The sequence below is a fragment of the Cuculus canorus genome, chromosome 4, assembly GCF_017976375.1.
Source record: "Cuculus canorus isolate bCucCan1 chromosome 4, bCucCan1.pri, whole genome shotgun sequence".
In the NCBI taxonomy this organism is placed as follows: Eukaryota; Metazoa; Chordata; class Aves; order Cuculiformes; family Cuculidae; genus Cuculus; species Cuculus canorus.
Genome location: NC_071404.1, coordinates 25886184 through 25902668, shown reverse-complemented (window position 1 = coordinate 25902668; position 16485 = coordinate 25886184). Strand labels below are relative to the sequence as shown.

General features: G+C 39.2%; 1 protein-coding gene across 13 annotated transcripts in view; it reads left to right on the top strand.

Annotated features, from left to right (window-relative positions):
• APBB2 (amyloid beta precursor protein binding family B member 2) overlaps window positions 1–16485 on the top strand; it is a 190632-nt gene that overhangs the window by 106714 nt on the left and 67433 nt on the right. For 7 of the 13 annotated variants that reach the window (XM_054064384.1, XM_054064380.1, XM_054064386.1 and 4 more), the window contains 5 exons: window positions 5682–5798; window positions 8924–9129; window positions 14105–14167; window positions 14597–14682; window positions 14801–14861. In XM_054064384.1, coding sequence (XP_053920359.1) covers window positions 5682–5798; window positions 8924–9129; window positions 14105–14167; window positions 14597–14682; window positions 14801–14861 — 533 coding nt within the window. Of the gene's footprint in view, window positions 1–346; window positions 378–5681; window positions 5799–8923; window positions 9130–14104; window positions 14168–14596; window positions 14683–14800; window positions 14862–16485 lie in introns of those variants that run through there. The other 6 variants (XM_054064388.1, XM_054064389.1, XM_054064392.1 and 3 more) reach the window with 4 other exon arrangements.

Here is a 16485-nt window from a genome sequence, read left to right as displayed (position 1 = left end):
TGCCACATGAGGAAGAGCAGCCCTTCATGTAGGGACAGAAAGGGGACTGGCACATGGACACACCAGAGGACAGTGGTTGGTCTCTGTCTAGTATCTTTATCTTGTGATTGGTATTTAGGTGCAGGGAGCCTGCACAGATCCCAGGGAGTACCCAAGAGTGTGGATATGACTCCAGGCATCTTACTTAAAGCATTTCAGACCTCTCCTTCTACCTCTGTCTGGCTTTGCTTGAAACAGGGCTTGCACTCTTCTGCCTCACAAGGTTGATGTGAAGATAAAGTTGTTTTCATGGCATCCTAGAGCATCTGCCATGCATCCACACAGAGAGAAGGATGAGCGGGGCTTTCATCTGAGATAGGAAATGGCTATTCTTTCAGGTTTTGCTTTTTCTTAAAACATAACATTTAATTTCAGAGAGTAACTAGTTGTAATTCAATTTTATGTTCTGTTTTCATTGAATCATTACATTCAGAATAAGTTTTTTCTAGTGTATTTGTAGAGTGCTGTAAATGAAGCTGTCAAAGGAAAGCAGTTTTAGTCAAGCCACCATTTGAATTGTATGCCTGTGCCACTGGCCAACTTCACTGGCTTTTAATTAGCCAATCATGTGCACAAAACTCACTGATGAGCGTTATGCAATTTGCTCTTCAGAGAAATACAGTCCTTCCTTCCTCTGCATTGTTCTTTCCTAAAGTCAGTATGCTTCATCATATTTTAGATGAAGAAAATTATTTGCCCGATATCTTTTTATGCAAATTTCTTTTTTTCCCCTGCAGATTTCTTTTTTTCTGCTGCTCCTATTTTAAAGGGAGAAGAAAGTAGGGACTGCTTGTCAGAGTCCTTCTTCTGCACTCTAGCTTACTGCTTCTGTCATTCAGATTAGAGAGACATTCACTAATGTCACTAAATTTAAACTACCGAGGCTCTTTATGTTCCTCAGTTGAAACAAATCTGATAGAAAGTGTAGAGTCCAATCCTGTTTGTCAAGTCCTGGTACTTGACGGCGAGTGTTATCATAGCTAAGTAAGGGAATAAGATCTCTCCATCTGTCTCTCATGGCATATGTCAAGTTAAGCAGCACTCACTTGTGATAGTGAACTCTGTAATGATGGATGCTTGTAAAACAGAATTTTGCTTGGAAATAAAGCATTATGGTATAACAGTTCCTGTGTGGAGAGTTGAGGCTGTTGAGGTGACCATACTGCTGTATGCTATCCATTGGCACAGCGTCTCCTCCCACTCTGCAGGCATCTTGTGTCTTGAAATCAGAAGGACATCTGTGTTTAACTGCTTTTTATGTCAGTATTTATAGACTGAGTTTTTCTGCTTTTTGTGATTACCCCAGATTATATTTGTTCGTTGCCCAAAACGAAATCTTTAATGGTCTCTTCGGTGTGTGGTTTGACACCAGCATATCAATTCACTTTGAGGAGGGACAGGAGAATCAAGGTCTATTTTAGAAGAGAAATACATAAATTCAGAGCTGCCACCAAACTGATTTTCCCTGTTTTTCTGCCAGGTGGTTGGCTGCTGTTGCTGAGACAGATAAATTTTGTGGGGGTAAGGACAGCTGGACTCCAGACGTGTGCGGATTGGTTTTTCTGGGCGTGCTGTGCAGTCTGTCTACTGGTGCAATGATCCATGTGCAGGCTTTGCTGTGTGAGTCCGGTAGTCCCTTGGCTGAGATGGCAAATCAAACAAAGCCTTCCTCTTAAAACAGTACAAAGTAGTTAAATAGGGTATGAACCCAGACACAAGGTCATGTGCCACAATCTTCCTCTCTGTGGGGAAGGGCATCAGAAGAAGAGATATGCAAAAAAAAAAAAAAAGTCAGAGAAGCAGCTGCAGATTGCTGCTGCATTGTTTTAGCCTTGAAAGTGAACTCACGAGACCCATTTTTAGCGATTCACTGATGAGGAAGAAAATACTGCTCTGGATGAATTATTTGATGCTTAGAGTTGTTCATCGTGAGGAGGTCCCTTGGGATGCAGTCCCACAATGTGCAATCACTGTGAATTTAAAGGTAGAAGCAGACTCTGTGTTAGGTTATTGTTATTATTTTTGAGTAAAAGCTTTTGCCATCTAGTGGAAAGAATGGAGAACAAACATTTCAAATAAGAAGAAACCCACCAGTACTGGTCATATGCAAAAAGTGTATGGAGTAACTCACTTGCTAGAACAGTAGCAAATTATTCTGATTTCCTGGGAAGTTAGATGGTAGTAATGTTCTGAGATAATGGTGCATTTTGTTCACTTGATATTTGAGGCTTTATCTCATTTAAGCACTGAATTGATGAACAGGGCGTTTATTTGTATGCTGCTGTTGCTTATTTGGTATTCCTTTTCATTCTATCATGGAGGATACCTGCCTGCTCCTCCCTGGATCCTGAGCTTGGCCAGTATGCTTTGAATGCCTCTGTGGTGGTTCACTCCCTGCACTGGCAGGATGGTGAAGGAAATCAGAAGGACAAAAGTGAGAAAAACTCACAAGTCAAAATAAAGACAGTGTTATATGTGAAGGGAGGGAAAAATAACAAGTGATGCAAATGCAATAACTGACCACTTCCCATGAGGAGACCGCTGCCCAGACAGTCTCTGGCTGAGAGCAGAGTGAAGCAGAGAAAATCTTGGCCCTGTACAAGCACTCTTCAGCAACCACTCATCAGTAGTTCATCCTAACCAGACCTAGTACAGCCTCTTAGTTGCCCAGCATCCCTAGTGTTCATCAGCCCCCCTTATCAAGAGGTGAAGATCTCATCACACAGAGTTTGTGTGAGAGCTGTAGGATGTGCCTCCTCTACAGTACTTTCATCAGCCTTTGCTCCAGCTGAAGTGGTCCTTCCTCTGTGTCTGTCATTTTGTGTTGCCACCACTGCTCCTTTTGGCTAAGCAGCCACCCACCTGCAGGTGGGACAGGTCTTCTCAGAGCCTGGCTTCTTCCTGGTCCACAGCTTCTGCCATTACAGCCCTCATGAGACAGCAGTTCAGGTCACCTCCAAGTCTTCCTTCCTTTGTCGGACTCCGCTTGTTTCATGGCTGGATGTTTTTGGTCAGTGCACAGGCTAGTCGTTTTTTCTTAACTTTTTTAGCCCATTTTCCTCACAGTCGTCCTGTGCTGCTCTTCCCACTGCTGCAGCTATTAGTATCAACTCTTGTAAACACAAGCTGCAGTGCTGGTTTCTCATGGCTTCATCTCTGGACCTCAGGTTGTATTACCTCTGAACCAGGCACTTTACAGAGCCACAAAATGCTCCCACTTCAGCAGTGGTTGTACCATACTGAGTACTCATCCAGAATTGTCATCAACAGTTCTTCTGAACATCTTTCCTGAGGTCACTTGCCCATGGTTTTCTTTAGTTATTGTGCTAGTATCTGAGACCTTATGTCAATAGTTTGAGGCTTAGTGGTTGAAAGGGAGAAGAAGCCAGGACTTCAAAACAAGTGGCTTTAGTTATGTAGATTTTTTCCTGAATGTTGACAAATCTGCTTTCCTTTTTCTTCCTTTTAGTCATCTCTGCTTGAATGCCTTGTACACCTCTAGTAGCTCATGATTTATACAGCTGGATGAAGATCATATCACAGCAAAAAACAGTACAGGCGATTCATCCCAAACCTTCCCTAGGACTTTTAAGCAGTCTTTTCTGATTATGGTTTATGTTACAATTGATCAAAATACCCATTAATTTTGGCACAGATTGTTTCTGGTTATGTGTATGCCTGCAAATCACATATATCAGCACATTTTTTGGAACCTGTTTGAGAATCTACCTCTCTCAAACGCATGTGGCTGGTTCAGCGATTCAGCAAGGAGGACGACAGGGTTGTCATGACAACCAGTTGCATGCTGTGAGAAAAGATGATGCCAAATGGTCAGCTTCTGGCTGTTTATCACTCTTCGTTGAGTAATGTTCCCCAAATTAGACAGGCTCGTCTGATTTATAATTACTTGTCCTAGTGGCTTGTGTTTTTGCTGCATTTGTTTCTGAGATAGCATTCATGCTTCTTGCGGTGATGCTCAGGCAAGGCTACCTGCTGACCCTCGTTATTGTGAGTTATGAGAGTGGGTGCTACTGTCCATGATGCCCTAGCGCATGCTAAGCGAGGAGAAAACTTGTCTTTGGGATCTTTTTTTTGTTAAACCCGAGCAACTTAAATTTGCACATTGAGACCACTACAGGAAATAAATGTGATAAAAATATTCAAGGCCTGTGTTCTTTCTGTTGTGCTGCTTAATGGAGACTACTCCTTTAATTTTGTTTGCCTTCACTCATTAACACGACATGTCTTCCTCTCCCTTCCAGTGCCTGCTTTGATCTTCAGTATGTGTATGGGGTGGAGGTAGAATGTGCTTCTTTTAGGATCAAATCTTGGATCTCCTGAGATCATTGGCTTCTTCTCAAGAAGAACAGGTTTCTGTGGCTTTCTTTTTATAGAATTATAGAATGGTTTAGATTGGAAAGGAACTTTAAAGGTCATCTAGTCCAAGTCCCCTGCAGTAAGCAGGGGCATCTTCAGCTAGAACAGGTTGCCATAGCCCCAGCCAAGGTGACCTTGAATGTTTAGAAGGACAGGGTATCATCTCGCTCTGGAAAACCTGTTCCAGTGTTTCACCACCCTCATTGTAAAATTATTCTTCCTTATGTCTAGTCTAAATCTGTCTTTTTTTAGTTTAAAGCCGTTACCCCTTGTCTTATTGCAACAGGCCCTGTTAAAAAGTTTGTCCCCATCTTTCCCAAGTATTGAAAGGCTGCAGTGAGGTCTCGCCAGAGCCTTCTCTTCTCCAGGCTGAACACTCCTAACTCTCTCAGTCTTTCTTAAGGTTTTGCTTTTATTTAGGCCCAGAATTAAAATGTTTTTATTTCAAGATTTTGGAAGTTCAGAAGAGAAAAAAAGCATTTTCTTTTATTTTTAATAAAATCTTTTTATCCTCCTGTCTTTCCCAATTTCTTTCTTTGTTTCCCCTTGTGTGCCCAGGAGGACAGCAGAAGTAACACTCAATGATATTGTGGGCCAGCTCTTTAATTTTTCTTCATCCCAGCAATAAAGCAATCCATCAGAATTGAAACTGGTAATTTCCTATTGCTGCCCAAACACTAGGACAACATGCTACTGGATCCCATTGCTGTCCTATTCTTTGTGATTTTTGACATAGGAAACTTTGGTACAGATCCCTTATTTACAAACAAGGCGCTTTTCAGTTCGAGTTCCTTCATTTACATTGTGCACCCGCTGCTGGAATGTGAGTGATGGGAGGGCCAGAGACTCAGAAGTAGATTCATTATTGGCCGCATTTTTTTTCTAGATTTGGAAAACCCTGAAGGTATTTCTCTTTGAAGCATTGTGCTTCCAGCCTGAACACTGAACACTCCTTTTCATTAACTTTTCACTGCAAAAATATAGTTTTGAGACAGTGATATAATCAAAGTCTAGATCAAATCACGTGTTTGGATGGTATCCCTTTTCTTTGGAAGATCTTTACAGAAGAAAACTTGTTACAAAACAGTCCTAAGAATTGAGATAAATAAGCTAGAAGTACAAAAAGTGATATCTCTTAAGTTTATTTCAGTACGCTATTAGTATTTTATTTCTTAACCTATTTAGATAATGTAGATCAAGTGCTTACAAGTATTGTTGAGCCAGGCTGACAAGTGGTCTCACTTGGTCGTTCTGCTATCACCTAGTGAAAGGAGCTCTCCTTAATTGGAAAGTGACTGAAACGCGGGTACTTCCACTAACTACAGTGGAGTTGCATTTGTATCAGCGCGAGGCTCTACATTTACATCTGCTGTTGATTCCAGGTAGGTGAGATGGGGCCCATGTATGGAAATGAATCCCTTAGAAAGCAAAACATGTATGTCCCTTTAATGATGCAAAGATACTTCTCAGATTTCCCTGAACGTGTTTCCTGTCTTACTGTGAGTCTACCTTGCTGCTCTCTTCCAATGTTTCAACAGAGCGCTTTTAACCTGTGAAATAACACAATTAGAATTGTCCTGTGACATACGTGCTATGACAGTGCACCTCCCAGGTACAGAATTTCTGTCACTCTGATGGCTCACATACAGCACTATTACTGACTCTGTTTTGAAGTCATGCATGCTACCAACTTCAAGCCCTTTGGGACTGCAGTTCCTTTGTTTCAAGACTACTTTTCTTGGCCATAATTTAGTGCCCTACCTGTGGTGGTTGGTGGGATTTGTTTTCACCTGAAGAGAAGCTGTGCATCTAAATACATGTCTGTTTTTCCAAGTGCATCTCCAAGTTCAATAAAAAAATGATTGCGTCTGACCTGTTGCCTTGCTTAAGTATTTTGTTTGGGAAGCAGATTTGCGTAGCCTTTAGTGAACCAGGCTTGAGGCTCTGGTTCCCTCATGCATAAGGACCCAGGCAGAGAGGTCCTCGGAAGCTCCTGCCATTCTCCTTCCATCTGTATTTGTTTATAAATGACTGCCTTTGATCTTCAGTGAAAGGGATTTCTAGATGCACCTGCAGAAGAAATCGTTAGAATTGACTCTTTGTTCTCCATCCCCAGCACCTTATTTGTCATTACCACCAACTTCCTTTTGAAGTGGAGATAATGCCTAGTTGCTACTTTTATCCATTTTTGTTAGTTTATCCAAATGAAGGCAGAAAGTTTGTTTATTCCAGTCTATTTAAAATTATATTTTTACTCCCTTGCACTTTCATTCCTAGTGCATTTTTCCTTGAAGTGTCAATTAGCAGTTTTTCTTTCTATCACATAATGTGATCTTCTTCTTCTAGTCCTAAGGAATGTGTAAATACGCTGGTCATCTTCCACTACCTTACCTTCAGAAAGGGAGGGAGCTAGATTGTGTACCTTCCAGGCAGGAGTATTGAGATTTGTTACTGAAACAATGTGATATATTTCTAGTCCTTATCAAGAAGAGATCCTGATTAACTGCGCACAAGCTTAATATCATACAGCCAAGTTTTAGTACTACAATAGCAATAAACCAGCCTAAGACAATGATGGGTGAAGTGTTTGGTTTGTTTTATGCTAACAAATACAGATTTTGATAAGGATGGTGGTGAAACTGGTTCTGTAGATAACAGAATTTGGTCCACAGGCAGTCAAGGATCTTGCCAATATTCTTCCTTTTCACCTTTGTTAGTAACACCAAATCACCCTTAAATGAACTTTTTATTTTAATTCAGTGTAATTCTTTCCAAAACTAGATGAATAATTTCTGTCTCAAAACTTTAACGTAACTGGCTGTTAAATTAAAATATTTTTTGCTGTATCTTTGCATCCCTGCTCTTCCAGAATGTTCCTCAGAAGCTCCTGCCATTCTCCTTCCATCCATATTTGTTTCTAAATGACTGCCTTTGCTTTTCAGTGAAAGGTATTTCTAGCTGCCCTTGCAGAAGAAAATCTGAAACGGTTAAAAGTTGCTTCAACTTCTCATAACATTTAAACTCTCTAATTATGAAATATCCACGAATTACTTCAACAGAGAATCATACAGATACTATCTGCATCTGTTGTGGTGCCACCAATACAACTTGCGCTTGTTGAGTCTTGCCCTTGCCATGTACCGGATACCTGTTACAAGGGAACAGTTCGTAGCATTGCAAAGTGGTGGAAAAATAGATGGTCTCCATTTACTGCACTAATTTGTCTGCTCTGAAAGGTCCTGCTGAATGCTCTAGTTTTAATTTCTCTTTAATTGAAGGAGGACTAAAGAGTGATTCATAATGGCAGCAATTTGATTACTGTCCTTTCCCCTGAAACAGCAATAAAATAAGTGGTAAAAATACTAGTTTTGCTGAAGAACTTGGTGACCAATTACATGTGCTCTTCAGTGAGTTGTTTATATTGTTTATTACCATCTCCATTTCAGTATTGTAACCCTGTTTTCATAGAGCAGCTGCAGACAGTAAAATACTTCTGACTTGAAATAAAAATTTAGTTAGTGAGTCTTCTAATTATTGCGCCAAACAGTATCTGAACTATAGCTACATCATGGAATTTATCCCTGCTCTATATCAGGTAATTGGCAGACCCTGACATTTGGAGAAGGGAAGTACAACCAGCAATATATTACATTATACAGGCTTTATCCTGTCTTCTTTAGGATACAGAATGTATTCACAAAGCTCTCCTAGCCACAATTACCAGTTAAATGTTGCTGTGTGGATATCGGTTTTGTGGATGTAGGTCTTCGTTGCTAGTTGTTTCAAAAGAGTGAATTAATAGTTTCATTTTGTGTAACAGACTCCATCATTTCCGCTATTTTTGAAGTTTTAACTGCTCTGCTCAGTTACAGTGCTACCAGTGTGAAGGCTGTATTCATTTTTTCTATTATAGGCTTCATGTTTCAGCTATTCAGACAAAAATTCAGACACAAGTATTTCTTTCTGAGTGAAACTTGACCACACAATTTCTGCAAGCGGGAATCTCTCCGAAACTGTTTTACTCTTTTGTACATTTATTAAAACAGGAAACAACTATTTATACCTTTAAAAAAGGTCTTCCTTTGGTACCTTTCCAAAAGTATTACGGGCTTTTTATGAGTTAGTTCTTTCTCTGTATTGTAATTTTAAAAGAGAAATTACTAACGTAAATTTCTCATTAGTTTTAAAAGGGAATGATAAGGCATTGCAGGCGCTGCTCTCCCCTTGGGCTTTCAATTCTAGTAATTTCATTTTTTTCATCATTTTCCTATTCTTCTAAAATCATTCCTATCATTGCTGTGTTGCTGCATCTCTGTTGCTGCGTGGTGGGGTGCAAATAATTCAGTATGTTTTTCTGATGTGCATTTACACAGGGAGTGTAGAACAGCAGTTCCAGCTGTACATCACTTGAATCAGGGGCAGACCCATGAAAGAACTCTTCGTGTCTTAATAACATTGATGAATTTTCTTTTTTTTCTTTTCCTTTTTTCCTCCCTGTTCCCATTAGATATATGGAGTGATCATTCATTTCAGACAGACCCAGACTTACCACCTGGCTGGAAAAAAATCAATGACATTGCTGGGATCTACTACTGGCACATACCAACAGGAACAACTCAATGGCAGCGTCCTGTGTCCACCCCAACAGATCTCCACGGCTCACGGAAAGGATCCCTTGGTTCCATTACTCCCTCTCCTACTCCAGAAACTGAGGTAACATACTGTGTCTTCTTGTGGGGTGCGTACTGTAAAAATAAAATTGAAATAACTTTTTGAACTTGCAGGTTTAACTGTTAGCTAAACTGAGTTCTAGCATGTGGTGCCTGATAATATCCCACAGTGTAGCTACTTCTTGATAATATGTTGTAAGTATGTATTTTCTTTGTGCATTTTCTAGTGGTTGTGCCTCATGAAACGTCCTTAACTTTGGATATGTAGGATGAAACAATACAAACCTCAGATAAATTAGGCAGCAAGTGCCTGATGAATGTGAAACTATTGCAGTTCTGTAGCATGTGCTGAAGCATTGCTGCTTTATATAGGTACAGGATGCATAACATTTTTGCACCGTGTAGCAGTCTTTTGTCTAGACTCTTTTTGGATCACTTGGTAGGAGTGTTGCACGAAGACATTTGAGTCTTCATTTGAGACACTAGTTCCTTTACAGGGTAGTTTCTATTGAATAAATGTGAAATATCCTCAATGTAACTCGCTTGACGTCCTGCCAGTATAAAATAATCTGCACAAGTAGATCATGAGGTTGCAGTCAGTCTTTACCTAGAAATAGGGAGAAATGTACTGTCTTCTACATGAGCTGAAAGAGCAATATCTGATACTGTCTTTTAAGATAATCCTTTCCGATACATCCTTTCAGGATGTTGGTGGATGTCAAGTAAGTAGAAAAATAAAAGGAATTATTGGAAAGAAGAGTATACTTCGAAACAACACAATCACTTTGTTTTAGTATGCTGGGAAGACTTCTATAGAATGCAATACTAATATAAAATCAAATTGGTTTGAAATTTTTCATGCTAACATCTCAGAAGAAGGTTCACAGTTTTATGAAATCAAGGGAAGTCTTTGTACTAGCTTTGAGTTTTGGGTCAGACATTTAAAATGTCTTTACATATCCATTTTGCTCTGTTCTTGATTTTGTTGACATATGCACCAAAATAACTGAAATGAAAATTAAGAGGAGTTGAGGACATTCAAGTATGTATTATCATCTTGACCCTGAAACTTTTATCCTGTGTAGGCTTAAATATGTATATTCATATTCGTAATTTTAGAGAGCTTTCTCCCACCTATTCATAAATTCTACTGATAAGGTTTGCAAATATGACCACAACATTTCAGTTATGGTCTAAATCATTTGAGCTCCCATGTAATGTACTAGAGTTAGCTAGAGTTGTCTTTCACAAAAATGTAGGAATTGGTATGGTTCATAAATTGCAGACAGAAATTTCATATATTAATTCCAAATATTTTTCTACCTCTGTTTAAAATGTCTTTACAATGAACATTCCAGACCTGCTGGTAATATGGAAGATATACCTTTAACCTTTCAAAATGTTGTTTATTTTAAATGAAGAATAGTTCGTAAATGATTATTATTAATTCTCAGCAGCGTCATGGCTAATATGAAATGTTTCAATTATGAATACATAGATTTTAATACAGTGTAGATCTATTAAATAAGACGTTGAGGAGTTGTTCTAAAAAGATATATATGTGAGTATGTAGTAGGTTGATCTAGGTTTTGATATGGCAGTTCTAATTCAGCAAGGAATTTGATCCAGTAAGAGTTATGCATATACCATTCTGTGGTGGCATCAAGACCACACAGTATAGTGTAAAAGATGATACAGATAAGTATGTTTCCAAAACTTGTAGTAGTTTCATATTATGTGGTTATTTTAATTGTAGCTATAGACTAAGGCATTTGTCTCTTGATAGTTTCTGTGTTCATTAAGCATCTTACATACCATTATTTAAACAGTAACAATTTTTTTGACTCAGTATTTATCACAATAGGATTGCAGTGCAATACCAGCGGATTTACAGAAGTGGAGTTCAAAATGAGAGTGTGAATTGGGCTTGGGACTTTGTGCACTGCCACGTTCTGAAACTGCTGCAAAGGAGGAGTGTAGCTTGAGTTTTAATGAGAACTGTTAGGAAAGGTCTCATATTTCTTGAAACCACAGATATTGAGCTTTATTAAAAAGGAACTTCTTAATAAAGAACGAGTTCAAGGCCAGGTTGGATGGGGCCTTGGGCAGCCTGATCTAGTGGGATGTGTCCCTGCCCATTGCAGGGGGGTTGGAACTAGGTGATCTTTAAGGTCCCTTCAAACCCAAACTATTCGATGATTCTGTGAACTGGAGGAAGAATACTTTGGGATTCAGCTGGTTCTGAGCAGCACCCCACTACAGAGCAGTAAGAGGAAAATAAGCCATGTTTTGGGATTAAGAGATAGGGGTAGGTAATGAAAGAATTAGTAATCTAGGTTTAACACTGTCAGCTATCATGAATCTTGGGTTTTGCATCTTTCTGCAATCGATACTTGCCAGCTGCTAATCATTTCCAGGTTGCTTGCAGGTGATACTAGTTTGAGTCCTTGTTCACTGCACTGCAGCCTACCCCAAGTGCTCCCCCTTTCCCTCTCTGTGAAGGATTAACCTGGATGTTTCTGATATGGTCAATCTGACACTTAACATAACACGTGGAATTCCATCTAGAATAGCATCTCCCAAATGCCTTTATCCCATCACTACCACTGGCAGCAGCAGTTGTGGTGGACAGCTTCCAGCTCCAGGTTGGACCAGGAGTGAGCTGTGTCCTGCTGGTTCTCTAATTGCTGCTTGGAAGCCTGTGCTCCATGATTATCTGTTTTGGGAGAGCTGCTTTAGCTCATTCCTATGTGCTAGAATCTGTATTGCTTTCTTCTGGAAAGGTTGGGGATATATGGGCTTTAAGACGGGTGAAAAGAGTATAATCTAGGATTGTGGGCTGGTATGGGCAGCATTTCCTGTCTGTCCCCAGAGGCTTCCATGAGTCCATTAAAAATACTTCCATCTTTATCACGTTTGTCTGTGAAGCATCATGGTTTGGTCTTGAGATGAGTTAATTTGGGCTATTTCAGCTTTTGGGTTTGTCAGATAAACGTTTAGAAACATCGTTTTGTTGGGTTTTTTTTTTCCAGAGTAATGACTTTTTACTCATTGTCTTGTTGCCTCTTTTTTTTATTATATTATTGTTTATTTTGTGTCCCCATCTTAAATGACGTGACATACAGAAGCTTTGCTTCAGTTGGTAGAATGTGGCTCACAACTGAGGGCAGTCAACAAAGAACAGCTCAAGTCAGCCATATTTATGTTGTAGCTTATTCTGGATATTTAGTGTAAAGAAAAGCAGTTACTATTGCTGAGCAGAGAATCAGACAAAAAAAAATGCGTAGGGAGGAACGATGCTGTAATGAGTACAAATGGCAAAAAGCATTTTAAAAAGGAGAAAAAGTGAAAATACCTGACTTTTGCAGGGGCTGAAAGGCAATTTTTCCTAAAACATAATTGATAAATTTAAATCCAAAGCAATAATGGATTAAGCATTATGCGAAAATCCTGCAGATTTAGCAAAAATGCCAGTAAGTGCTAAATACAAATAACCCGGAATATTAATTCTCTTCCCCTCCCTCAAACGCATGAAAATGTATTTTGGTTTTGCATGGCTGATTAAATTTTACTTAGTTTTGGATGACTGTTTTCTCTTGTGTGTTGCCATGTGACTTTCCTCTGTGTGTCCTTGTCTTTTGTTACGTTCTCTTCCAAATTTTAGAGATTTTGCTGCCTCTTCCCCATTTCTTGTGTAGAGAAAAAGCTGTAGGGTTTAATTATCAGTAAGAGCTTCTTTGAGATCACAGCAGAATTTGGTAATGGTAGTTGTGTGTTGTTTTGAAGCCTGACTCATCCCAGGCCTGGATCGCTTCTAGAAGTTCTTCTATAGGTATCATAACCACTAGCCACTAATAATTAAAGATGAGGGACTTAGAAGGAAAAGCTAACAACTCTTAATTCAAAGATGTGTTAGGGATCAGTTAACTCCTGGGAGTTGTTTCTCGCAAACGGTTCCTCTAGTGAGGATGTCCTGGGGACGCTTCTGAGGTGGGAAGTCCACCCTGCAATTCAGTGCATTGGACTTCATTAGTAGATGCCACTTCAGTTTAGGGCTGAGCTGAACAACCTGGAAGAGTTCATCTTAAAAGGGGCCACTAATTCCAGGATTACTTGATTTGATGAAGCTACAAAGAGGTGGCTCTATGGTTCTCAGCAACCAACTCTGCTGTCCCACCTGGCTCTTGTTCAGGACTGGGGAAGAGGAGAGGGGAAACTCCAACATCAGCTGCTCCTCCCAGGCTTTACAGAGAAGGATGAACCTCAGGTTGCTATAGTGCTAAATGCACTGCTGCTTGCTTGATTGTACCAGTGAATGCCCCTGAAAATTTTGAGAAACTTGGATGGAAAATGGGAAGATGGGTGGTTGGTTTGTTTTTTTAATATTTTGTTCTGTTTTTTTTTAAAAGCTGCTAGACTTTACAAACATCCTCTCTCAGCAAGAAATCTCCCTACTCTCCTCACTAATCCTCTTTCCTTTCACTGTCCTTTTCTTGTGCTTTCTCTTTAGAAATATTTGATTTTTACCTTGTATGTATCTTATCCTTGTATATATTGTTGTGTTTCAGTATTTCGAGTTCAAATAGTGCTAGGGTCTTTTAACAAAAGTGTCAATCAAATGGAAATTGTAATGTTTCCCCTTCATTGCTGTTTATCAATGGCTGTAGCAGCTGTGGCCAACATTCATATTCAGATTCATTTTGCTTGCTTTTAAGACCATAGTTAAAGAGTAATTTCATTGTCTGTTCCTAGTTTATATTAACTTTTCTTGTTTGAATCATTTGTTTTGGTAAGTAACTGTTAGAGGCATGTCTTCTCTCCCTTTTCCTCCAAATGCCATGGTATAGTGGAGTAATGAGTTGAAGTTTGAGGTGATCTGTTCCCTAACCCATCCTGTAAATATCAATGCTAACAACAGTGTCTTGTGTTTTTTTCTTTTTTTTTCTTGTTTCTTTTTTTCTTTTTTTTTTTTTCTTTTATCAATGTGCTTCTTCCTGTGTGAATAATTATGTGTCTAGAAACAACCATGGAGTGATTTTGCTGTACTGAATGGGGGAAAGATTAATAGTGACATTTGGAAGGCAAGTATATTGTCAGATTTTAGAACCTTTGATACTATTACCCTTGTTTTTTTTTGCATGGCAGTGGCTGTTTTTTTCCCCTTTTGTTTTTCCATGAATGTCATTCATAACCTAGGCCAAAGTGAATGGGGGTACTGCTAGGGATGTCTAGCTCACAAACATGCTGCCTTTTCTGATCTTTCCACTTGGAATGGATTCAGTGTAAACTAGCAGGGTAACTGCCATGGTGTAACGAGTAAGACGCCTGCACTGAATGAAATGCAGCTTGAGAATATATGCATGCCTCTTTTCAACTTCAGCCAGAAATACTATCGCTTCTTTGCAGGGAGGATTTAATTTCCTTTTGAAATAAGAAATAACATGGTGGTATACTTAATGCTATATTAATAGCACATAATACTGTACTAATAGCACTGTCTTTGTCTCTAGGATCTCCACGCAGCCACAGTGAACCCAGACCCAAGTCTGAAAGAGTTTGAAGGAGCAACGTTACGCTATGCCTCTTTGAAGCTCAGGTACAATTACTTCAGAAGTCTCCATGGAATGACGAGTTCCATTTTGTGCTCTGCTCTAATTTTTGTGTGATTTTAAGATTGATTTTGTCTTTTTGTTTGTTTATTTTTTCTGTAACAGAAATGGTCCACAATCTGATGATGATGATTCTTGTAGCATCAACAGCGATCCAGAATCCAAGGTCTGTAGGAAGATCCACAATGGGATAAGAAGTTATAATTGTTAACATAACTTGCAAGTTGCAGAATGTCTCCTAAGTTTATAAATTAACTGTATTCCTCCTCTTGGCACAATGTAGATTAACCACGCAGGACTAATTCCGTCAAAGGAATTTGCAGATTTAAAGCTTCATTCAACTTGGTCAGGAAAGTGTGACTTATTTTAAAATCACATAAGCCAAGAAATTGAATGTTACAGCTCCAGATTCTCCTTTCCAGCTGTAATAACTGACCTCATGCACAACTAACTGAGTTTCCAATCCTGAGTGAGAGAGGCCTGTGTTATTTGTTAGGGCTAGGTAACTTCCTGGGGCATTCGGTGGCAGAATTTGCTCTTTATTCTCAAGTCTGTCCCTTTTTAAGTACTATTTCTTGTTTATGTGGCTGCTTGAATTTGAACCTAGTAACAAGGAAATTACTTTTTAGAACAAGGAACTTTGTATTTTAGAACAGGGAATGCAACCTACTTTCCCTATAAATCCTCATTTATAGGGAAAAATGAGACCATTATGTGAACAAACACATAATTAAATCACACAATAATGAAATCACAGCCTTTACTGTTGTAATCTAAAGGTTTTGAGGAGAAAGAAGCAGCAGAAGGTTTTGAATGGTTGTATATGTACCACCAGATTTGTCTTGTTGATGGTTTTGTGTTGTGCTTGCATCCATTTTTAAGGATGTAGGTGAATCCCTATAATTGGAAATCCAAATAATTTAAGTTTTAAATGTTTTGGCTCTGCCACACACCTGTAGTGACTGACAGAATCAGAAGCTACTTTCATGCAGGAAGATGGTATATAACAGAGTTAATAATTCTAATACCATTAATGTTATATTTTAGGAGAGAAAACAGAATGATCAGGGTACTTAAACTTCTTTGTCATCTTGATTACATGGCTTGTGATGTTTAAATCAGATGTTAATAAATATGTTTTGCGTGGTAGGCTGGCAGTTAAAAAACAAGGGTTTCAACTGTGCTTACTACAATGACAAGCACTAAATTCTGAGTGTAGTGAGTGGAGTTGCAGGAGTACCAGTCTCAGAAACAGAAAGCTGTGCCTTTCAAGATAAACTTTACGGTATGGAAAGCATTATAGAGAGGCAATATTTTGATATCTGTGTTTCTTTCACAGGTGATTTCCATTGGGTAGAATTAGGAGCCTCTCCTGCATGGAGAACTGTGACAGCTTTTGTGTGGATGAATAACTTGTGTGTTGTTACCCTTACCTCTCTGTCTGGCTGTTTAAACTTCAAAATTTATGGAAGTGATACCCATTCAGTGTCAGGGAAATGGGTCAGTGGCAAAAATTTGTCCTCTTTTATTTATCACAGCTGATTTTATTTCTCCTGTTTAGACAAAACCATGCTGATGATGCTTAAACGGGTAATCAAAACTGAGCGCTGAAACAGTCACAGAAGTGACTAAGTGGAGCAAGATATGAAAGAGAGGAGAAACTATACATTTTTGGGTTTGTTCTTTTTGCATTGCTTTCCTGCTCTCTGTCACTGCCTTATGGGGCTGGTGTGCAGAAGCAGTAGTGACTGTGTGTATTGGTCCTGTGGGTGAGGCTCGGGAGCACTGAT